Source organism: Tamandua tetradactyla, chromosome 3 (assembly GCF_023851605.1).
Source record: "Tamandua tetradactyla isolate mTamTet1 chromosome 3, mTamTet1.pri, whole genome shotgun sequence".
Lineage (NCBI taxonomy): Eukaryota > Metazoa > Chordata > Mammalia > Pilosa > Myrmecophagidae > Tamandua > Tamandua tetradactyla.
The window spans coordinates 80,652,557-80,677,790 of NC_135329.1; the positions used below are offsets into that span (position 1 = coordinate 80,652,557).

Below are 25,234 nucleotides of genomic sequence, written 5' to 3' on the forward strand. Positions count from 1 at the left end.
TGCTAGTTCAGCAGGCATAGCCTCACCTAGCAGCTCACGCCTTCATGGAGCCACTGGACAGAAGCGCGAAGCTGCCTTGGAGCCTTTCCACGGGCTTTGGTTGTTTCCAAGTCTCCAAGGAATTGGCACAACCAGTAACATTAACTAAACTCACTCGGGGGCAAGATTTTTAAATGAATGTGTGAAAGAGCCCACCGCTGAACCAGGGAGGGACCCCAGGATGACGGCTCAATCGGCATCTCCATTGCCTCCCGCTTCCCAGACAGGAGGTGGCCCTGCACTCTCACCCACCCAACACATCAGAGGGCATGGAAGGGAGAGGCAGGCTCCCTGCCATGCAGCGGCACCACACCAGTACCTTGGACCGGGCAGGCAAGGTGGAGGTGGTGGCCGACCAGTTGCACGCACTCAGCGTCCATGAACTCGAATGCTGACAGCGTCTCACCCAGCATCCTCCTGCAGGTTCCGAAGGTCTGCAGAATTTCAGCAAAGCCCGCACAGCCTGCGGCAGGTCCCACGGGGTCCACAAGCCAGGACAATGAGAGGGTAGGGGCAGCATCAGGCCAGACCCCGGCCTCGCCCACTGCGTCTGCCCACGCCCCCTGTGCCCAGCTCCGAGCGACAGAGTAAAGGAGCCGCGGAGCCGTTCAGGGCAGGGGCCAGCCCTGGCTAGTGACTCAGCTACTACGTCACCACAGGGCCACAGACGGTGCTTGGCAAGGTGGGGGTGAGACCAAGAAATCTTGGGATGTGCAAAGCCACCCTCTGAAAAGTCTACAGAGGAAGCATCAGAAACTGCACTGGCATTTGAGATGATTCCTTGTATTTCTTTTAATACAGCAGTGCTGGGGTTTTAACGGCCACTTATGAAAACACTTGGCGTTTTCTGGACACCAAGGCGTCAGCACAGCCCCCGGAGTTCAGTATCCAATCTGGGGGGAGGGCACACCGAGCATAGCTGAGGAAACAGGTAGACGGCTTGCGAGGGAAGGGAGCCCATGACTGGGGAGGGGCTGGCCTTATCTCAGGGGCTTTTCGGAACCGACTGGAAGGCAGAGAGAGGCACCCATGGGCATCGGGGAAGGATGCTCCAGAGGGAAGCTGGGACGAGGGCAGAGGCCGGCAGGCCCCCAGATTTGCTGCAGGAGACGGAGCCCACCTGGCCTGGGCCTTACAGAGCCGCTTGGCTGCTGGAGGGAGGAAGCCAGTGGCTGAATGGGGCCCCGGGGGCTGCAGCCTGGGACCGGGTGCCTGCTGGGATGGTAAGTGTGGCATGCAGACAGGAGAGGGGCCTGGCCACATGTAGGGAAGCCAGCCACACAGGGCCCCAAGTAACTGAAGGAGGAGCCGCGGTGTACTGAGGTGGAGGGACTGCAGGAGCAGGTGGAGGGACTCCAGTAGCTTGCATGTTACTGCAGGTTTGGGGTGAGAACCCTTCCACCAGCTCCGTGGGAGGCCAAGCGAGTGTGGACTCAGGGGTGAGTTCGGGCAGAAAACATAGAATACAGATGGACTGTGAGCCACCAGCTTGGATAATGCCAGTGGGAGGCGAATCTGGAAAGGAGAGGCCAGGCCTGAGCTGGGCGAGAGGTGAAGCTGCAAAGGAGGCTGCAGGGAGCCAAGAGGGAGGAAGAGCAGCAGAGAGACCCAGGTGGGGCCAGCGGCTGGACAGCAAGAGCAGCAGAGAGGTGACAAGAGCAGTTGGATGGAGAAATAGAGGCCAAAGTTCAAGAGAGAGGGGAGAAGAGTGCCAGCCAGGCATGATGGGCTGGGCTATTGGCCCAAGATCCCACTGAAAACAACAGAAATGTTGGGCAAGAAAATATCAAGAGAGTGGGGAAGGCCAAGCCCGATTTGGGGAAGTTCAGCCACCCAGAGGCAGGACTGGCCCCAGGCCCGGATGGACATGCCCAGCCCAAACACACAGGCTCAGGGCCCACAGGACACAAGCTCGGGGCAGGGGGAGGAGGGAGTTGTATATCTGCCCCACCCTCAAGGCCGCACAGGGAGCTGCCTCCTTTCCGACCAGAGCATGAGAAAAGAAGGGGAGTCCGTCTCCTGGTCAGCCATGGCCAGGGCTGGCCTGCAGGCTGGTGTGCAGCCTGGCCCTCGCTCCCTGGCTGCAGAGAGAACAGCAAGCCCAGGAACTTGGTAGCTTCCAGACTAGTTGGACCCAGGGCCGCTCAGCAAGAGCTAGTGCACAGCCTTCCTGGAGGAAGGCACTTGTTCCTCAGCCTCTGCGGTCCCCACAAACAACCCTGTGATTAAATGAGACCATGTAGATTGAAAAGAATGAAATGGTCAGATGATAAAGCAATTATGCTTACTATGTTCAAAGATACAAATGATAAGCTTGAAAATATCTATGAGGAATAGAAAACTACAAAAAGGGCTATTGCCAATTTGAAAAAAAAAGAAAAAACTTCTCGAATGAAACTAATATTCAAGATTAAAAACTCAATGGACAAGGAAAAAATACCTTCATGGATGGGTTTGGCAGCATATTAAACACAGCAGAAGGGATCATTAGTGAATTAGAAGACATATCAGAAGAAACTGTTCAGTATGCAAAACAGAGAGTGAAAAATAAGAAAATGTGGAAGGGAGGTTAAGAGACATAGAGGGCAAACTGAAAAGTTCTATCACATGCTTAATCATAGTCCCAAAACGAGAAGAAAACATGGGCAATATCTGAAGAGGTAATGCCTAAGAAGTTTCTGGAACTGATAAAAGATACTATTCTTTAATTGACTGCCAACTTACATTACAGAAAATGATCAAGGACATATTTCGAAGGAACATAATCCCAAATAGAAGGTTTGATGCAAGAAGGAATGCAGATCCAGGGGTATAAATCTCCCTGGCAACATGGAACCTGGCTCCCAGGGATGACCCAGGACCTGACATCGAGGGATTGAGAAAGTCTTCTTGACCAAAAGGGGAAAGAGAGAAATCAAACAAAATGAAGTCTCAGTGGCTGAGAGATTTCAAACACAGTTGAGAGGTTACCCTGGAGGTTATTTTTATGCATTGTATAGTTATCCCTTTTTAGTTTATAGTGGATTAGAGTGGCTGGAGGGAAGTACCTGAAACTGTTGCAGTGGCCTTGATTCTTGAAGACAACTGTATAATGACATAACTTTTACAGTGTGACTGTGTGATTGTGAAAACCCCGTGTCTGATGCTCCTCATATTCAGGGTATGGACAGATGAGTAAAAAGTATGGATAAAAAATAAATAAATAAATAATAGGGAGGACAAAGGGTAAAATAAATTGCTTAGTTGGAAACACTAGTGGTGAAAAGGAGGGGTAAGGTGTATGGTACGTATGAGTTTTTTCTTTTTATCTCCTTTTCTGGAGTAATACAAATGTTCTAAAAATGATCATGGTGATGAATACACAAATATGCGATGATATTGTGAACAAATGATGGTACACCATGTATAGAATGTATGTGTGTGAAGATTTCTCAACTAAAAAAAATAATAATAAAAGAATTTAAATATAATTCAAAATAAATAAGTAATGGGGGGATAATGGGTAAAATAAATTGAGTAGATTGAAATACTAGTGGTCAGTGAGAAGGAGGGGCAGGGCTATGGGATAAGTTTTTTTTCTTTTTCTCTCTTTCTTGGAGTGATGCAAATACTCTAAAAATGATCATGGTGAAGAATACACAGCTATGCGATGACACTGTGAGCCACTGATTGTATAGTGTGCTTGGACTGGAAGTGTGTGGCTATTACTCAATATCAACTGAATAGTTCTAGTAGAGAAAATGCTATGATAATCCAAGTGAAGGCAAGAAAGGAGATGAAAACAGATCACTGGAGGAAAAGAATTAAAGACACTGGATATCAACTTCTTTTTTAAAGTCTGCTGCAAAGAGAGGTAGGGAAATTAAACAGGAGCTGGGGAGGGAAGAGGAAGCGGAACGGGTGGGCGCCAGCTGCAGGGTGCGGAGAGGGGCGCTGCCGGCTAGGGAGAGCCTGGTCCTCCTTGCAGAGGCAGCTCTGTCCGGAACAGGCTGCATCCTTCAGGCCACATGATGTCATTTCTCTCATAATCTTATCTTACACTTTAAGCTACTTAGGTAACGAACAGAGTGGAGTGAAGAAAAACGACCAAAATCTCGGTTTTGTTACAGAATAGGGGAAGCTCTGACGGGGCGACACCTACGTTGGGAGCACCAGGAGGCCAGCACCAGGAAAGAGGTACCAGGGGAGGGGAGCGGGCGGTGCTGGGAGGCCCCCCTTTGACCCCCACCCCCCAGGCAGCCTACCCAGGAGAGCCACGCTCACTGCCTCAGGCTTGGGCGGACACAGGATGGACACGGCGGTGATGACCCCCAGAGTGCCCTCCGACCCTATGAAGAGCTGCTTCAGGTCGTAGCCCGTGTTGTCCTTCCTCAGGGAGCTCAGCAGGTCCAAGATGGTGCCGTCCGCCAGCACCTAGGGGCAGAGGCGACTAGGTGGGGCCTGCTGGGGTGCTGTTGGGCCCCCCCCCAGGCCCAGCCCGGCTCCCAGGCACCCTGGGGTACCAAGCCAGCCACAAAGCCTGAACACATCCAAATCTCTGCGGCTGCCTGAGCTCCCGGGAGACTCAGGGGGGAACCTGGGCCTCCCCGCCCACCCGCCCCCCATCCCCAGGACAGAACCTGGAATCCCCACCCGACTGAGAGGGAGGAACAGAGGCACTGCGACCAAGTGGGCCCAGCCCAGACACCTCACACAGCATCCCCAGTTCTTGCTCTGTCAGCTGTCCCAGGCTTGTGTGCAGTTAGTCCAAGGCTTACTGATGGAGCCCACAACACAAGAAACAGTAAAAACAAAAATAAACAGCAGCTGGCCAAACAGAGCTCGGGACGCGGTGACTGAGCAAATGGAAATCAAGACCGTGGCTTTATGTTTCTTGAAGATGAGTGGATAATGATACAATCATAGCTTTCACAAGGTGACTGTAATTGTGAAAACTTGTGTCTGACGCTCCTTTTATCTATAGGATGGACAGATGAGTAAAAAAATATGGCTTAAAAATAAATAAATAACAGGGGGAACAAATGTTAAAAAAAAGAAAGAAAGAAGACCGCGGCTTTACACGAGGCCCCTCATGAGATAAACAAAGCAGCAAACAACTCCCTTTAAAAACAATGAGATCACAGATGTGGGGTGCTTGGGGGCTGGGGAGGTAGGATTTGACAGAGACCAGCAACCCAAAGAGAAGCTGAGCTGGAAAAGAGCTCAGGGAGGAAAAAAATTAAAACGACTTTGGGAAGAAGGCAAAACATCCCGAGTGGGGCTAGCGCTGGCGGATAACAGTTAATGGTACCCCAGGCCCCTTTATGGGGACCCGTCCACCTTGGATGCCTTCTGGGCGCTGGGCCCTGCAAACCTGAGCCAGGTGAGGTGAGGGCTGGGCGCCAGGGACCTGGCCTGGTGGGGGGCTCCTGCCCAGAACCCTGTGTGGGGCCAGGGTGTGAGGGGCTGGGAACACACGGCCCCTGCCCCACGCCCTCCTAGCCACCTGGGGCTGAGAGCTGCCCTTGGGATGGAGTGAGGGGCCATGCAGAGCTGACCCCACCCTGGGTCCTGCAGTGTGAGTGGATATTAGGACTCCCTGTCAGTCGTGAGTCAGGCTACGACTGGGATGACCCCAGAGAGCAGGATACGGCCATCTGAGGCTCACCAGAGACCTGCCCCAGGGTGCTGGCCTGGGACAGAGGGAGCCTAACTACAGAGACCTTGGCCGCTGTCCCCTGAGACCACCAGGAAAGGTCCAGTGAAAAGTTGGGATGCCTGAGATGGGGAGGGTGTAGGGGGAGGGGCTTGACATATGGGGGAGGGGTCCGAGAAGTGAGGGGGCAGGGGGAGGGGGCTAAGACATGGGAGAGGGGCCTGAGACATGGCGAGGCATCCGAGATGTGAGAGGGTGGGAGGAGGGCCTGAGACATGGGGAATGGGCCCAAGAAGTGAGAGGGCAGAGGGAGGGCCGGGAGGCTCAGCCCCTCACCACTTCCAGCCCCAGGACAGTGCCGCGCAGCGATCCGTATCTGAGTAGTCGCAGGCCGCCCGCGTTGGTGGCCACGTTGCCCCCGATGTGGCAGCTGCCCTTGGCACCCAGGTCCAGGGGCATGGCAAAACCCCGTGGCTCCAGGTACTGGCTCAGCTCCTCGAGGATGCAGCCGGCCTGGCAAACCAGGATTCCTGCCAAGAGCAGCCAGGGTTATGGCCCCAGCCCCATCTCAGGCCCTGATGGGGTTAAGGGAGTCCTCCCACCCCTCCCGGGACAAAAGCATCTGCACTTAAATGCACCCTTAATGATGACAGGGATAAAGAAGAAAGGAATGCTAAGAACAAATGTAGGTGTCTATAGAGAGACATGGGTTTGGCTGGACACACTTGTAGAAGGGGGAGGAAGGCAGAAGCTGCTGCGGAGCAGGGACCTTAGCTGGGGCAGCCCTGTGGCCAGGGCTGTGAACAACAGCCGAGGGGTTTTGGCTGCCAGGACCCCTTGCCCAGGATGGCCCCCCAGCAAGGAATGAGCCCCCCAAGCGCCAGAGTGGAGGCTGGAGACCTGCCAGGAGGAAACCGTCCACTGGTGGGTCAGTTAACCTCAGTCAACCCGGGTGCCGTCGTCTGCAGCACCTCGCAGACCTCAGGAGGGGATGGGCTGCCTGAAAGGTGGGCATGGAAGGGGTGGGGCACAGCCCACGCAGGGCCAGCGGGAGGACCACTCAAGGCCCTGCCCGCCCGTGGCTGGTGCAGTCCGGGGCATTGAGCTGGGTGCAGAAGCCGGGGCTCCTCCCGGCCCAGCACCCCCAACGCCCCCCAGCACCAGCCCCGGGCCAGGCATGCAGCTTACCAGACACGCTGTGGAAGCTGATGACCTGGTTCATGAGGGCGGTGGAGATGACAACCTCGTCGAAGACGGGGACGCTGCCCCCCACCATGCCCGTGTTCCCGCCCTGCGGGGTGACTGCCACGTTCCGGTCATGGCAGTGCCTGAGATAAGAGGGGGCTCAGGTCCTCGCCGACACCCCACCCACCCCCCGCCCCACTGCTGAATCCCCAGTCCCGCCAAGCACTCCTGCCCCTGCCCGCGCCACGCAGTCCCTGGCCTCCCGCGCAATGATATTCTTAGGGGGGAGTCTGCGTCCATCCTAAATCCTTCAAAATACAGGGAGGCCAGGGTCCCTCCCTGGGCCTGCAGGCACTGGAGGCCAGCCACAGCCTCCCTGGCCAGCCCTCTCCTCCAAGCTGCATTCTCGCCTCCTGCCCCGCAGCCTGATTTGGCTGGATGCTGCCAGAGGACAGTGACCACCCTAGCCCTGGCAGCGTGTCCACATGCCAAATAAACCCCCACCCCACCTCCACCACTCCGGGGTCAGCAGACCTCCAGGAAGGGAGCCAAAGGATGGGACGGTGCCTAGCAAGGCTGCTCTAAGGCAGTGCTTGCAGTGCCCTAAGACCGCCCACAGCCCCCACATCCCGCCCTGGGAGCTGGTCAACAGGGAGCAGCCATGGGCAGGAGTCCCACGAGCTCCACAAACAAGCAAGGGGCACTCAGCACCGAAAGCAGGACTGGGCCAGTGGGGAAAAGGCCTTCAAGATGGGTTGCTCAGTGTGATCATACTGAAAAACTCAGACACAGGAAGAAAATATATCGGGGTCAGATAAACCCAAATGGGGCTATCTTTGGTGGTGAAAGTATTGGTCACTGTTATATTTTTTTCTTCATGGTTTTCTGTGTTTACCAATTTTTGGTAATAAACATGATCAGGAAAAAAAATGATTTTTTAAAGAAAAATCCATTTTCCTCCCTAAAAAAAAGTACAGAGTCACTTCCAAACCAGAGGAGCCGGACCTCCCCACAGCCACATCCCTAAGCACAAGGTGCTCCTGCCCCAGTCTGGGAGGCCCCAGGCAGCAGAAGTCCCCAGAACTTTCCACCCCAGCCCTCAGTGGTGGGAAGGCCCAGGAGGGCAGAAGCCCAAGGGCTGGGCACCCCCCTTACCTGAGTATGTGGGACACCTCCTCCGTGGTCCTGGGCTTCAGCAGCACCTGGCTACAGCCTGCCACAGGAGAGAGTCGGGGTCACCCAGCCAGCCACACTGCAGGGAGAGGACCCCACAGGCGGGACGGCTCTCCCGCCAGCCCACGTCTGAGCTCCTGGCACTGTCTGGAAAGTTGGGGTGGTTCTTTAAAAGCACTTGACTCAATTGGGGGGTGAAAGTCTCCGTGGCAGTGTGGGAGATGACTCCCAGGGATGAATCTGGCCCTGGTACCATAGGATCAACAATTCCATCCTGACCAAAGAGGGAAAAGAGAAGTGTAACAAATAAGGTATCAGTGGCTGAGAGAGTTCAAATAAGAGTCGAGAGGCTGCTCTGGAGGTCACAAGCTGCAGTTAGACCTTGCTACCTATCATAACTTGCCAAACCCCAACCAGGACCATTCCAGCCAATCCTAAAAAACACCTAGGGCAATATATAAGATTCTACGAAGGTACCATGCACGAGGGTAACTTCCCAGAAACCTACAATCTCCAGATGGGTCCCTGGACCAGAGAAATCCTGAAAATGCAGAGGGGCCAGCCTCTCCAGAACATCAGATAATTTCATCTCCCTATCCCATATTATTGACAGCCCCTTCCAACATGAAAAAGTTAGAATGGGCAGAGCCCAAATACCTCTAAACAGTGGGAGAAAGACCAAAGGCGATGGTGGAGTTATACAGAGAACATAGGGTTTAATGCATCAGTATGACTGCTGAATCATTAACTTGATATTTCTTTTAGTCACCAGTATCTCAGAGCAGCTGGAAGCAAAAACTTAAAATTGTGGAATCTAACCCATACCAAACTCGGAATCTGTTCTACAACTAATTGTTGTGATGCGCTTTGAAATGTATTGCTTTTTTGTATATATGTTATTTTTCACACACAAAGGCAATTGTGATGATAAATACACAGCTATATGAAATTGTGACCCACTGATTGCATACTTTGGATGGTTACATGGTGTGCTGGTTTGAAAGGATTATGCACCTTAGAAAAGTCTTGGTTTAATCTTGATCCAATCTTGTAGGAGCAACCGTGTCTTTAATCCCTATTCAGCATTGTAGGTTGGAAACTCAATTAGATTATCTATGGAGATGTGACTCACTCAATTGTGGGTATTAACCTTTCATTAGATGGAGATGTGACTCCACCCATTCCAGGTGGATCTCGACTAATTTACTGGAATCCTTTAAAAGAGAGAGTATTTGGAGAGAGGCAGAGAGCAACAGAGCATAGTTACAAGAACCAAGAGAGGCCATGCAACCAGAGACCTTTGTAAATAAAGGAATACATCCTTGGGGGAGCTTCATGAAACAAGAAGCTGGAGAGAAAGCTAGCAGATGTCACCATATTCACCATGTGTTTTCCAGTTGAGAGATAAACCCTGAAATTGATCAGCATTTCTTCAGTGATGGTAAACTCTTGCTGGTGCCTTAATTTGGACATTTTTATAGACTGGCTTTAATTGGGATATTTTCATGGCCTTAAAAGTGTAAACTTGTAACTTACTAAATTCCTCTTTTTAAAAGCCGTTCCGTTTCTGGTGTATTGCATTCCAGCAACAAGCAAACTAGAACACATGGTATGTGAATATATAACATTTATCAATAAAAAATTAATTAATTTAAAAATATTCCAATTAAAGAAAAAAGCACTTGCATCATTATTGGTGAGACGTGCTGCATCACCACATGGAAATGTAAGAGCAGAGTATGGGAAATGAGCTCCTGAGCTGCTGGGGGGCAAAAGGGGCACACGTCAGGGTCAGCCGGCAGGAGTTGGGAATTCGAGTGTGCCGCAAACCCCACTCCCCCAGCACCCAGAGTTCCCTTGTGCAAGGGCAGCCCCACTTGTCACAGTTCTTAAAAGCAAAGGGCTGAAATTACCAAATGCCAGTAACAGGAATATGGCAGGACAAAGCAAGCGTCGTAGATGGATCCTGCAGAGTGGGGTTCACATGGACCAATATGGCCGAGTGGGAAACACGAACTATAAGACATGAGGCTCGAAAGCCCTGAGGTGAAACCCAAAGGGCACAGTCACAGAGTGCCAATGCCTGCTGCCAAAGAGCACACACGGCAGGGACACATGGTGGACGCACACCTGGGGTGTGGGATAAGGACTACAGAGGGGTGGGGGGCCCCAGGCAGCAAGTTCATCAGATTTCAGCCGACAGGAGGGTCCGTGCAGACCACATGTGCACAGGGCTAGGAGGGTGGTCGGGCTGTCACAACTGAGGGGGTGGCATTGAGTGGGTGGAGGCCAAGGATGCCAAGGCATGTTGGAGGTGGGAAAGCTTAGCTCTTTCCAAGGGGTGATGGTTCCTAACACATCCTTGGGAAGCCAGAAACACAGTGTGTGACACCAACAGATGCCATCATCAATGGCAAGAACGTCTATGTGCAGAAGGCAGGTGAGAAAGGATGTCAGGGTCCACAGGTAAGGTGGACACCAAGACTGGCAGAGCATCCTCCCATCTCACCGCCAGACTCCTGCCCCCCACTTAAAGAGCTTTACAAAGAAAGCAACATGTCAGAAAGAAACCCGAGTCTTGGGGAGGCACTGTGGGGTCAGGACAGCTATGCCCCTGCTTCGAGGGCTCCCACTGGCCAAACCTTGGTGCTAGGATCAAGAAATAGCATCCAGGAGGGAGTGCCAAGATGGCGGCTTAGTGAGGTGTGGGATTTAGTTCGTCCTCCAGAGCAGCTAGTAAATAGCCAGGAACAGTACAGAACAAATGCTGGGGCCACGTCAGTGACCGGACAGTGTGCCCCAGTCGGGACCAGCTGGACCAGCTGCGAGCACCCCCAGAACCGTGACTGCCCCAAGCTGTGGCAGCTGGCACCCCTCCCCGACAGGCTGCTTCCCAGTGGGAAAAGAAAATGGACTTTACCAGCAGCAGAGGCTGAGCACAACTAAGCGTCAATTGTGGAATCAACTCACAAATTCTGACTACTAAAAATAGGACCCCAGCTCAGCTGAACCTGGTCAAAGCGTAGGTTGCTGATTTTTGCCCTGGCACTGAGGGGTCAGGGCTGACGAAAAAAGAAAAAAAGAAACAAAGGTTTTTTGGATTGGATAGCACATAATACTTGAAAGGGTCTGGGTCCTGAAGGAAAGGAAGGGGCACATAGGATCTGAAGGTACACAAAGCAACATACCAACTTATACTCTTGATTGGCAAACCTGAGAAACATACAAGGGGAGCCCAATAAGACTATGCGTAGATTTCTCAGCAGACCACGGAGGTGAGAAGACAGTGGGATGATATATTTAAATTACTAAAAGAGAAATACTGCCTACCAAGAATTCTATATCCAGCAAAATTGTCCTTCAAAAATGAGGGGGGAAATTAAAACATTTTCAAGCAAAAAATCACTGAGAGAATTTGTGACCAAGAGACCGGCTCTGCAAGAAATACTAAAGGGAGCACTAGAGATAGATAAGAAAAGACAGGAGAGAGAAGTGTGGAGAAGAGTGTAGAAATGACTATCAGTAAAGGTAAAAAGAAAAAAAATTAGATACGACATATAAAATCCAAAAGGCAAAATTGCAGAAGAAAGTACTGCCCATACAGTAATAACACTAAATATTCATGGATTAAACTCCCCAATCAAGAGATATAGAGTACGAGAATGGATTAAAAACAGGACCCATCTATATGCTGTCTACAGGAAACACATCTTAGACCCAAGGATAAACATAGGTTGAAAGTGAAAGGTTGGGAAAAGATATTTCATGCAAATAATAATCAAAAAAAAAGAGCAGGAGTAGCTATACTAATATCCAACAAATTAGACTTCAAATGTAAAACAGTTAAAAGAGACAAAGAAGGACACTATGTACTAATAAAAGGAACAATTCATCACAAAGACATAACAATCATAAATATTTATGCACCGAACCAGAATGCTCCAAAATACATGCGGCAAACACTGAAAACACTGAAAAGAGAAATAGACACATCTATCATAATAGTTGGAGACTTCAATTCCCCACTCTCCTCAATGGACAGAATATCTAGACAGAGGATCAATAAAGAAACAGAGTTTTTGAATAATACAATAAATGAGCTAGACTTAACAGACATTTATAGAACATTATAACCCACGACAGCAGGATATACCTTTTTCTCAAGTGCTCATGGATCATTCTCAAGGATAGACCATATGCTGGGTCACAAAGCAAGTCTCAACAAATTTAAAAAGATTGAAATCACACAAAACACTTTCTCAGATCATAAAGGAATGAAGTTGGAAATCAATAATAGGCAGAGCACCAGAAAATTCACAAATATGTGGAGGCTCAACAACACACTCTTAAACAACCAGTGGGTCAAGGAAAAAATTACAAGAGAAATCAGTAAATACCTCGAGGCAAATGAAAATGAAAACACAACATATCAAAACTTATGGGCTGCAGCAAAGGCAGTGCTAAGAGGGAAATTTATTGTCCTAAATGCCTATATCAAAAAAGAAGAAAGGGCAAAATTTGAGGAATTAACTGTCCACTTGGAAGAACTAGAGAAAGAACAGCAAACTAACCCCAAAGCAAGCAAAAGGAAAGAAATAACAAAGATTAGAGCAGAAATAAATGAAATTGAGAACATGAAAACAATTGAGAAAATCAATAAAACCAGAAGCTGGTTCTATGAGAAAATCAATAAGATTGAGGGACCCTTAGCAAGACTGACAAAAAGAAGAAGAGAGAGGATGCAAATAAATAAGATCAGAAATGGAAGAGGAGACATAACCACTGACCCCACAGAAATAAAGGAGGTAATAACAGGATACTATGAACAACTTTATGCTAATAAATACAACAATGTAGATGAAATGGACAACTTTCTAGAAAGGCATGAACAACCAACTTTGACTCAAGAAGAAATAGATGACCTCAACAAACCAATCACAAGTAAAGAAACTGAATCAGTCATTAAGAAGCTTCCCAAAAAGAAAAGTCCAGGATCAGATGGCTTCACATGTGAATTCTACCAAACATTCCAGAAAGAATTAGTACCAATCCCGCTCAAACTCTTTAAAAAAACTGAAGAGGAGGGAAGGCTACCTAATTCATTCTATGAAGCCAACATCACCCTCATACCAAAGCCAGACAAAGATATTACAAGAAAAGAAAACTACAGACCAATCTCTCTAAAGAATATAGATGCAAAAATCCTCAACAAAATTCTAACCAATCAAATCCAGCAGCACATTAAAAGAATTAAGCACCATGACCAAGTAGGATTCATCGCAGGTATGCAAGGATGGTTCAACATAAGAAAATCAGTTAATGTAATACACCATATCAACAAATTAAAGCAGAAAAACCACATGATCATCTCGATTGATGCAGAAAAGGCATTTGACAAAATTCAACATCATTTCTTGTTGAAAACACTTCAAAGGATAGGAATAGAAAGGAACTTTCTCAAAATGATAAAGGGAATATTTGAAAAACCCACAGCTAACATCATCCTCAATGGGGAAAAACTGAAAAGTTTCCCCTTAAGATCAGGAACAAGACAAGGATGTCCACTATCACCACTGTCATTCAACATTGTATTGGAAGTTCTAGCCAGAGCAATTAGACAAGAAAAAGAAATACAAGGCATCAAAATTGGAAAGGAAGAAGTAAAACTCTCACTGTTTGCAGATGATACGATACTATATGTCGAAAACCCCGAAAAATGCACAGCAAAACTACTAGAGTTAATTAATGAGTACAGCAAAGTGGCAGGATACAAGGTCAACACCCCAAAATCTGTAGTGTTTCTATACACTAGTAATGAACAATCTGAAGGGAAAATAAAGAAAAAAATTCATTTACAATTGCAACCAAAGGAATAAAATATTTAGGAATATTAAAAAAAAGAAAGAATGGCAGCAAAGAACCACAGCCATGGAACAACACAAGAACTCATATAAAGCGTGTAGATAAGGGAGTAGATGTGGGCAGACTACTGGGCTGACATTTAAAGTCTCTTTTGTCTGATATTAATGGAGCTACTCCTGCTTTCTTTTGGTTACAGCTTGCATAGACGATCTTTTCCATCCTTTCACTTTCAATCCGTGTCCTTGCATCTAAGATGTGTCTCTTGTAAGCAGCATAAAGAGATGATAAAATAATACCTAGATAAATAGATTTAAAATGGATATTTTTTTATCCATTCTGCCAGCCTGTGTCTTTTAATTGGTGAGTTTAGCTTGTTAACATTCAAAATCATTACTGTAAAAGCAGCTCTTGACTCTTTCTTATCCTTTAGTTTTTATTAGTCAGATCTACATATCCTCTTCCTTCTCTCTTTTTATCCTTTAAATTATTGTTACTCATATTTTTCAATTCTGTGCCCTCCTCCAGACCTCCCTCTCTCGCTTTTTTTTTTCAGCTGACAGGGCTCCCTTTACTATTCCTTGTAGGACAGGTCTTCTGTTGACTAGTTCTCTCAATCTTTGTCTTTGAAGATTTTCTCTCTCCCTTAATTTTGAAGGAAGACTTGGCCGGATAAAGAATTCTTGCCTGAACGGCTTTGTGAATCAGGATCTTAAATATATCATACCACTGCCTTCTTGCCTCCTTGGTGCCTGTTGAATAGCTCATAAGTCTGTAGTTAGTCTTATGTGTTTTCTGTTGTATGTAGTAGATTGCTTTTCTTGTGCAGCTTTCAGGACTTGGTTGTTTTTCAGTACCTGATAGTTTGATTAGTATGTGTCTTGGAGTAGGCCTATATGGATTTATTCTATTTGGAGTTCACTGGGCCTCTCTGATTTGCATATTTATGTCTTTTATAAGGTTGGGAAGTTTTCCCTGATTAAATCTTCAAAAAACTTTCCCAGCCCTTCAATTTTCTCTTCTCCTGGGACATCAATGATCCCAGGACATCAATCATCCCTATAAAAGAGGGAACATTTTGGAGAATGAAAGAGATTCAGAGACAGCAGAGCAGAATGACATAGCCACCGCAAGCAGAGTCTGCCAGCCAGCGACTTTTGGAAATGAAGAACAAAAACACCTCCCAGGGAGCTTCATGAAACCAGAAGCCAGGCGAGAAAGCTAGCAGATGACATCGTGTTCGCCATGTGCCCTCCCAGCTGAGACAGAAGCCCTGACTGTGTTTGCCATGTGCCTTCTCACTTGAAAGAGAGACCCTGAACTTCATCGGCCTTCTTGAACCAAGCTGTCTTTCCCTGGATGCCTTTGATTGGACATTTCTATAGACTTGCTTTAATTGGGACATTTTCTCAGTCTTAGAACTGTAAACTAGCAACCTATTAAATTCCCCTTTTTAAAAGCCAATCTGTTTCTGGTATATTGCATTCCGGCAGCTAGCAAACTAGAACATCTGCCAAACACCATACCCAGCCAGGCGATCGCGCCCCATGCCTGGGAGTCTGCTCCCCTGTGGTGAACATTTGGGTCCACCTCCGGGCTCCCTACTGGCTCTGTCCACTAGGACCCATGCAGGAAGATTTCCCTAGCCAGCAGCTGGGGGCAGGCTGGAGTGGAGTGGCAGTCAATTTCCTTCTATCACACCTTCCCTCAGCTGCAGCCTGCCCCAGTTGAGATCATGGTTGCCAGACCCACCCTCCTTCCCATCCAATCTCCCAACCACCACCCCCTCTCCTAAAACTCCCTGGAGACCCTGTTTGATTACCCGCACTCCAGGACTGCAGTCCTGGTTATTCTCTCCTCTTCCCCTCTGTTCTAGTTTGCTAGCTGCTGGAATGCAATATACCAGAAACAGAATGGCTTTTAAAAAGGGGAATTTAATGAGTTGCTAGTTTACAGTTCTAAGTCCAAGAAAATGTCCCAATTAAAACAAGTCTATAGAAATGTCCAATCAAAGGCATCCAGGGAAAGATACCTTGGTTCAAGAAGGCCGATGAAGTTCAGGGTTTCTCTCTCAAGTGAGATGGCACATGGCAAACACAGTCAGGGCTTCTCTCTCAGCTGGAAGGGCACATGGCAAATACGGCGTCATCTGCTAGCTTTCTCTCCTGGCTTCCTGTTTCATGAAGCTCCCCAGGAGGTGTTTTCCTTCATTTCCAAAGGTTGCTGGCTGGTGGACTCTCTGCTTCATGGTGCGGCAGCATTCTCTGCCCTCTCTGAGTCTCTCATTCTCCAAAATGTTTCCTCTTTTATAGGACTTCAGAAACTAATCAAGACCCACTCAAATGGGTGGAGACATGTCATCCCCTAATCCAGTTTAACAACCATTCTTAACTAAATCACATCAATCAGGGACATGATCTCATTATAGTTTCAAACATACAGTATTGAATAGAGATTATTCTACCTTTATGAAATGGGATTTATATTAAAACATGGCTTTTCTTAGGGGGTATGCTGCCTTTCAAACCAGCACACCGTCTCTTCTTTCGTGGAGCAGGAGTGAACCCAATCTATTCTTCTCTACATTCTTCTCAGAAGTCAGACTGCTGGGTTTAGAAAACCACCATTTGGCAACCATCGTAAGAGCAGATTCAGGCAAGAATCCTCAAGAGATGCTGAAACACACGTGTGAGAGCTGGAGAAGCCACAGGGTGGGTGCACAGTCTCAAGCATCTCTCTGCAAGACACTTCCTAATGACAAAAGGAAAACACTTGCTGCACTGGAGACATGCCGCAGGAGCAGAACCACAGATACAAGCAAAGCGCCTCTTACAGAAGCAAAGGACCCTTCTGCATGCCTCTGAAGTTGGCACCTCTGTGTGTGTGTCAGTGTGTGTACATATGCACATGTGTCTGTGCGTGTGTATATGTGTGCATGTGTGTGTGTGGAGGGCAGGAGGACACTACAAAAATGCGGTCTCTGGTCGGTTGAAGCGTGTGCTCTTAGTCTTCGCTGCATCCCTGTGGGTGTGAACCCACTATAAAGTGGACCTTGTGAAGATGCTATGTTTACATAAGGTCTGGCCTCAATGAATCAGGGTGAGCTTTAATCTAGATTACCAAAGTCCTTTATAAGGAGAAGAAATTCAGACACAGAAAAAGGGCCACAGGGAGGAGCCAGAAGTTAGAAGTCAGCAGGAACTCCAAAGAGAATGGAGAAGACATCACCATGTGAAGGGACAACTCGCTCAAAGGACACCATGGGAAAAGGGAGCCACCACACAGGGTCGTGCTCGTGGGCCTGTGGCACATGGTGGGGCCAGGCAATGGAGGAGCAGACTCTGCAGGTGGGAGCCCTGGCCACCTCCAACCCCCAGGGCCAAACCCAGCCTGTGGTGTTTGTGCTAGGAGCCTAGTAAAACTAAGACAGTTTTGAAACTGGAGAGTGGGGTGCTGCTTTTGCAAATACCTAAGAATGTGGGATTGGATTTGAAACTGGGAAATGGGCAGAGGCTGGGAGAACTTAACAGAGAAGTCCTAGACTACTTTGAAGAGACTATGGGTAAAAGTATGGACATTAAAGGCCTTCTCAAGAGGCCTTAGGAAATGACAAATGTGTTACTGGAAATGAACTTGGGACACTGAGCTCTGATGTTGGATGGATGGCAGGACTTGCAAGAGACAAACCTAGGTATTTAACTGAGATTTCCAAGTACTCTGGATGGTGCAGCCTGGCTTCTCCTTGCAGCTTGTAGTGAAAGGCAGGAGGAAGGGGACAAGCTGAGAACTTAATTCCTAAGCATAGAGAAACCAGAAACTGATGGTTTGGACATTCTCAGCCTACCCAGATGGTGAGCTCTGAGACTGGGGCCAGAAGCAGCTCTGCCAGGGAAAATGTGGCTGCTTTCCTGCTATGGCAGCAGAGTTGAATGCTTGCCACAGAGACCAAGAAGCACACAGCCTAATATGTTAACTCTGTGGCCCTTTTTGTGAATTTTGCTGACCCCAGGCTTAGATGACACTTTCCACCTCCTGGGCTTAGGACCCTGCCCCTTCTCTTCCCGTGTCCTAGTGTCCAGGGAATTCCACCTGTGGCATCGTGCTCCTCAAACACCATTCCCAGCATTCCAGCTGGAACCCACAACTCTTATGCTGAACAGCTTGTCCACCTGCCATGACAACAGGCCACCTTGTCACTGTCCTTCATACCCCCAGGTCCCCACATTTTCCCTCCTTCCCCAGCTGAGAGTCAGCGGCCCCCTCATTCTACCTCTGCCTGCTTCATGGAATGCCATGCACCCCCAGTCCCTGGGCACTCCTGGCCTTGCACTACCCATGCCATCCCAGCCCCTGTGGATAAGGGCGGGCCTCACCCAATATGGCCAAAAAGCAAAGGAGATTGGACAAGAGAGAGAAGCCACCGAGAGCAGCTGGTAGCTGATGGCCAACAGAAGTCAGAAAAGAAGGGAGAAGATGCTGCCATGCACATCACTGTGTGACAGAAAAGCCAAAGAACCCCAAAGATGGCTGGAAGCTGGGACATACCTTCTAGCCTCTGAAATCTTGAATCAATACATTCCTGTTGCTAAGCCACCCATTGCGAGGTATTCGTTTTAGCAGCTAGGAAACTAATACAGACAGCCAAACCCCTTCCGGTATCTGAGTCACCCATTTGTACACTTCTGTGGACCTGCCTTTTTTGCTGTTCCTTTCGTGGGGCTTCTAGCCACAGTCTGGGGGCCTGGAGACCCAGCCTGTCCTGGCATTACATATTTAAGCATGTTTTACTGTGAATTCCTTTCATGTTGTCATGTTCACTTTTGAAATTGTGTGAGTAGGTAGGTTATATTATCTACAAATATCACTTCAGGAGAGAACACAGAGTGCTTTATCAAAACTTGTTCTCCTGGGTCTGTGCAGTTGAGAAGGAAGGTGCTGATGAACAGATAGGTGTGTGTGTGTGTGGGGGGGACAGTGGCATTTCCCCTCGGGAGCTGTACTGGGTTGAATGGTGGTCCCCCCAAAATACATGTCTTCATCAAAACCCCCGAATGTGTGAATGTGGCCTCATTTGGAAATAGGGTCTTTGAAGATGTAATGAAGTTAACGAGCTTGAGATCATGCTGGATTATCTGGGCAGTCCCTAAATCCAGAGGTAAATATCCTTTTAAGAGACAGAAGAGGGGAAGGCACGGCGAACAGAAGCCAAGGGGAAGTGGAGACAGATGGAGCCCGATGGCCACGGCCAAGGAGCACCATGGGCCACCAGCCTGGACAGGCAGGGAGCTCCCTCCCCTGGAGCCTGGGGAGGGGGCGCAGCCACCTGGATTTCTGACTTCCTGACATTTTAAGCCACCCAGTTTGTGGAATTTGTTACAGCAGCCCCAGGAAACTAACACAGGTTCTGACAAGTGTGTGGTAGTTAACATACACACACATGCACACACACAGAGAGCAGTGGGGTGGGGGTGGGCTGGGGTGGGGGGGTGTGGCTGTTTAATTTTTTATCTGCAGATGTCATGCACCACCATAAAACGCTATGGATTTTTTATTTTTTCAAAACACTTTAAAACCACCAGCAGAGCGATTCAGTGGTAGAATGCTCGCCTACCATGCAGGAGACCCGGTTCGATTACCCAACCATTCACCCCACATACGCACAAAAATAAATCACCAGCAGAAAGCAGTTTTGTGCAAAGGCCTTAGAAGGCACCCAGAGCAACAGTTCTTCTGAGCTCACCTAGGACCTGGCAGCTGACCATCGGATTTCCTCGTCTCCTCCCGCACCCCTTCCCAAACCTGCCCGGGCCCCACTCACCGCGCACCGTGCGCAGCCAGTCCACGTTCGCCGTCTCCAGCTCCTCCGGGTCCGTGATGACCCTACCGGGGACGATTCGCTCAAAGGCAGCCAGGTCCTCCTCGGACACCACGGAGAAAGGCAGCCGCCTCACCGGGTAGCGCTCCTGGGTCAGTGGGACCCGATGGGCTCCGGCGGAGGAGGAGTGGGCTCTGCAGGCGGGGCCCGCGGCCACCCCCACACCCCAGGCCCGGGGTGCGCTGGCCGGTCTCCTCTGCTCCTCGGATCCCAGAGCGCCTGCCGGCCACACCAGGGCTTCGCAAGGGCCCTTCCGCCACCATCCAGGCGAGGTTCCAAAGCACCAGGCAGGCCACCTCCGCACCAGGTAGGGCACCATTGCTCCTGCCCTATAAATAAGCGATAGAAAGTGGAGCTCTGGAATACCAGTCAAAGGAGAGCACCCCGATGGTAGGGAAAAGGGCCGACCAGTGCTGCACACAGCTGCGACCAGCAGACAAGAGGCCTCCAGCTGTGGACCCCAGAGCGTGGCTGCGACTGGGAGGGGCCGGCTCTGGTGCCTGATCAGGTGATAACCCTGAAGAACTCATGCTGTGAGTCCTCCCTCCCTGAACTGTACATTTGTCCTTAGTTCATCCTCTCCTGTTGCTATATTTTAACAACATTTGCAAAAGCCATAGCTGCCCTTCAGCTTGTCATCCTGCAGAAGAAAACAGGAATTTAAGGAGCTAGAAGGCAAGGGAAGGACAGTTCTTAATTTATCCTATGAGGCCAACATTAGCCTAATACCAAAACCAGACAAAGACATAACTAGGAAGGAAAATTACAGACTAATATCTCTCATGAACAGAGATGTAAAAATCCTGAACAAAATTTTAGCAGATCAATTCCAACAATGCATAAAACAAATTCCACACCATGACCAAATGTGATTTATCTCAGGTGTGCAAGGCTGCTTCAACATTTGAAATCAATTAATACAATCTACCGCATCAACAGGCTAAAGAAGAGAAATCATATAATGATACCAACAAAGGTAGAAACAGCATTTCACAAAGTCCAATACCCACATCATGAATGAAGAAGACATGCTTCCTCAACTCATTAAAGAACATCTACAAAAAACTTGACAGCCAACATCGTACTTAATGGTAAGAAAGTAGATGCTTTACCATTAAGATAAGGAACAAGAAAAGGATGCCCTCATCACCACTGAAACATCATACTGGAAATCCTCGCTAATATAATTAGACAGTAAAGGGAAATAAAAGGTATACAGATTGGGAAAGAACTTTGTTCACAGATGACTTGACTATGTAGAAAAAAAAAATCAGTCAAAAAGCCTCCTGGAACTAATAAACAATTATAGCAACGTTGCAGGACACAAGATTAATATATAAAAGTCAATTGCTGGGTGGTGCAACAGTGGCTCAGTGGCAGAATTCTTGCCTGCCATGCTGGAGACCCGGGTTCTATTCCTGGAGACTGCCCATGCCAAAAAAAAAAAAAAAGGAAAAGTCAATTGCTTTCCTGTATAGCAGCAATGAACAATTGGAATCTGACACTAAAATACAAAACCATTTGCATTAGACCAATACAAAAATTAAATAGGTACAAATCTAACAAAATGCATACAAGATCTATATGAGGAAAACTACAAAACTCTAATGAAACAGATCAATGAAGATCTAAATAAATTGAGAAATATTCCATGATGGTGGATAGGAACACTCAGTATTGTTAAGATGTCAATTCTTCGCAACATGATCTATACATTCAATGCAATCCCAATCCAAATCTCAACAAATTACTTTGTGAATATTGGCAAACTGATTCTAAACTTTATATGGAAAGGCAAGACCCAGATTAGCCAACACAATACTAGAGAAGGGCAGTCAGAGGGTTAATACTGCTTGACTTAAAGACAGTATAAATCTACTGTGATCACGATGATATGGAATTGGTGAAAGATTAGACAAATAGATCAACAGAACAGAATACACAGCCTTGAAATAAATCCACACAAATATAGTCAACTGATCTTTGATAAAGGAGCAGAGGCAATTCAATGGAGAAAAGAGAGTCTTTCCAACAAACGGTGCTTGAAAATTGGACACTCACATGCAGAAAAGCGAATCTAAACACTAGTCCTTATCTTTCATAAACATTAACTCAAAATGGATCACAAAACCAAATGTAAAACTCAAAACTATAAAACTTCTAGAAGACAACATTGGCGAAAATCTAGGTGACCCTAAGGTTGGCAACAATTTTTCAGACAAAACTCTAAAAGTATGATCCATGAAAGCATGGTTGGGTTTCATTAAAATTTAAAATTTTCTCCTGCTCTATGAAATAAATACTGTTAAGAGAATGAAAAGACAAGCCACAGAGGGGGAGAAAATATTTGCAAAATACATACCTGACAAAGGACTTGTATCCAAAATGTACAATGACCTCTTAAAACTCAATGAGAAAACAACCTAATTTAAAAATGGGCAAAGGATCTGAACAGACACCTCATCAAAGAAGATGTATAGATGGCAAAAGAACATATGAAAAGACGCTCAACCTCATTTCATCAAAGAATTACAAATTGAAACAATAATGAGATACTACTACATACCTATAGGAATGGCTAAAATTCCATACACTTACAACACCAAATACTGGGTAGGATGTCGAGCGACAGGAAAGCTCACTCATGGCTGGCAGGAGTGCAAAATGGTGCAGCTACTTGGGAAGATGGTTTGGCAGTTTCGTATAAAGCTAAAACAGTCTTACCATATGATTCAGCAATCACACTTCTAGATATTTACCCAAAGGAGGCAAAAAGCTTATGTTCACACAACGACTGCACACAAATGTTTAAAGCAGCTTTATTTATAAATGCCAAAACCTCGAAGCAGCCAAATGTCCTTCCATAGATGAATGGATAAACAAACCCTGGCATAGCCAGACAATGGACTATCATTCAGCAAAAAATAATAATAAGCTACCAAGCACTAAAAAACATGGAGGAATCTTACAGTGTATCACTAAGTGAAAAAAGCCCGTTGGAAAAGCCTACATACTGTAAGATTACAACTACATCTTAGTTGTAATGTAGATGTAATGTAGATGACCTGGAGAAGGCAAAACTATAGACACTGAAAAAGACCAGTGATTACCCCCTGGTTCTGGTGGAGAAAGAGGGATGAATAGGTGGAACACTGAGCATTTTTAGGGCAGCCAGTATGATACCTTAACTGTGGGCAGGTGACATTATGCATTTGCCAACCCCCATAGAACTGAACCTAACAAAACTTTGGACTTTAGTTAATGAGAATGCTTCAAAATTGGTTCTTTAATTACAACAATGTATCACAACAATGCAAGACCTTAAGAGGAGTAACTGGATGGGGCAGAGGGATATGCCGGAACTCCCTGACCTAGCTGGTTAATTTTTCTGTAAAGCTAAGGCTTTAAAATGGGGTGGCGGACATAGGTCTCTGTCTGTCTCTGTCTCTGTCTCTCTCTCAGCGACACAGCAAGCAAACTCACAGCCCTCCCCCTCTCTACATGGGACATGACTCCCAGGGATGTGGACCTTCCTGGCAAGGTGGGACAGAAATCCCAGAATGAGCTGGAACTCAGCATCAAGGGATTGAGAAATTCTTCTCCACCAAAAGGGGAAAGAGCGAAATGAGACAAAATAAAGTGTCAGTGGCTGAGATATTCCAAACACAGTTGACAGGTTATCCTGGAGGTTATTCTTACGCATTAAATAGATATCACTTGTTTAGTTAAGGTGTAATGGAGAGGCTGGAGGGAACTGCCTGAAAATGTGGAGCTGGTGGTCATGTTCCTTGACCATACGGCTGTCGCAGTATGACTGTGTGGTTGTGAGAGCCTTGTGTTTGATGCTCCTTTTGTCTACCTTATTGACGGACAAGTAAAACATATGGATTAAAAATAAATAAATATTTATTTAAAACATATGGATTAAAAGTAAAAACATATGGATTAAAAAAATAAAAATTTATTTAAAACATATGGATTAAAAGGGGGAACAAATGTTAAAATAAATTTAGTAGATTGAAATGCTGGTGATAGGTGAAGAGGAGGGGTAAGGGCTATGGTATGTATTAATTTTTTTCTGTTTTCTTTTTATTGTTTTTTCTGAATTGATGCAGATGTTCTAAGAAATCATAATGAATATACAACTGTGTGATGATAGTGTGAATTATTGATTAAATAGCAAGAACGGAATGATCATATGATAAAAATGTTTGTATTTGTATGTGGTTATGTATCATAAATAAAAAATAAATTTAAAAAAAGAATAGGGGAAAAAAAGGGGGTGGCAGGGTGGGGGTGGTGGGGGTTGTTTAGGGAAACTTTCCCGACCACTCCCTGATAGAGGCAGAGTTTGGCGTCTAGGATAGGAAGTAACCCTCAGTGCTACCCTAGCGGGTAGGTGAATCCCTGGAATGTGGACGCTTTAGCCTCCCCTAGGGCTCTGATAACCCCGACTGCACCTGGGGCCTGGCAGCAAAGTGCTCCGGGAGAGGGCTATGCATTCAAGCCGCGCCACCCGGCCTTGTAACTCCGGACAGATGACCACGCCTCTACGCCTGTCGGTACAAAGGACCAATGCAGCACCTGCCTTGTCAGGTGGGGGTGGGGACTCGGCGCAGTGACCGCCGGTCTTATTGGTGGTCTCTCGCTTAAGGTGGACGCCCCCAGGCTGGTCCCCGCGCGGCCATAGCGCGCCCCAGGCTCGTTCCCGCGCGGCTCATAGCGCGCCCCAGGCTCGTCCCCGTGCGGCTCATAGCGCGCCCCAGGCTCGTCCCCGTGCGGCTTATAGCGCGCCCCAGGCTCGTCCCCGAGCAGCCCTGCGCCGGCGCGAACCGGACACCGCCCCAGCGGACCAGGCGGAGCCTGCGCGCCTTCCCCCGCGGAGGGGCGCTTTGTCCCGCGCATCGGGCGGGAACCGCAGCCTGGGGCCCCTCACCCTCGCCCCGCGCCGGCCGCGCGCACGCACTCACGTCCGCGCCCTCCTCCCGGGCACAGCGTCTGTCGCACGCCTCACGCCTCCCGGATCAGAGTGGGCAGGGCGCGCGGAGCCGAGTCTGCGCGCTGGGGCCCCGCCCGGCACGCCCCTGGCCCCGGCCCCGCCCCCGGCCCTGCGGCACCGATCCCGACCCGGCCCAACGCCGGCCTAGATGCCGCCCCCGGTCCGCCTGAGCCTCCCGACGCGCCAGGCCTTCTGTCCCCAACACGCGAGACCCTGCCCGAGGCCGGACCCACCACGGCCTACGTTTGGGTCCCGAGTCCAGGGCCTCCCTTGTGGCCGGCCTGGGGGACACCGAGCAGGTGGTGAGAGCGACCAGTTGGGGGTCCGATCGGGAAAGCGGCCCGGTAGGCCGACCCGCTCTCTTAACAAAGGCCAGGGCTGGAACTCAAAGCAGGGCTCCCCGCAAAGGGCGGGCCCGAGGCGGGGATGTGCAGAGCCTCCACAAGCCCCGCGCGGGCGTAGCAGCCGA

The 25,234-nt window shown here is 48.3% G+C and overlaps 1 protein-coding gene across 4 annotated transcripts in view; it reads right to left on the reverse strand.

The window, feature by feature from the left end:
- Window positions 1-24,813, reverse strand: part of D2HGDH (D-2-hydroxyglutarate dehydrogenase) — a 39,272-nt gene extending 14,459 nt beyond the window's left edge. The window contains exons 1-7 of one of the 4 annotated variants that reach the window (XM_077153369.1): window positions 24,737-24,813; window positions 19,710-20,095; window positions 8,015-8,072; window positions 6,863-7,002; window positions 6,011-6,204; window positions 4,284-4,452; window positions 359-502 (exon numbers count right to left, since the gene is read on the reverse strand). In XM_077153369.1, coding sequence (XP_077009484.1) covers window positions 359-502; window positions 4,284-4,452; window positions 6,011-6,204; window positions 6,863-7,002; window positions 8,015-8,072; window positions 19,710-20,085 — 1,081 coding nt within the window. In that variant the 5' untranslated portion in view covers window positions 20,086-20,095; window positions 24,737-24,813. Of the gene's footprint in view, window positions 1-358; window positions 503-4,283; window positions 4,453-6,010; window positions 6,205-6,574; window positions 6,644-6,862; window positions 7,003-8,014; window positions 8,073-19,709; window positions 20,096-22,128; window positions 23,626-24,732 lie in introns of those variants that run through there. The other 3 variants (XM_077153370.1, XM_077153371.1, XM_077153372.1) reach the window with 3 other exon arrangements.
- Window positions 24,814-25,234: the final 421 nt, after the last annotated feature.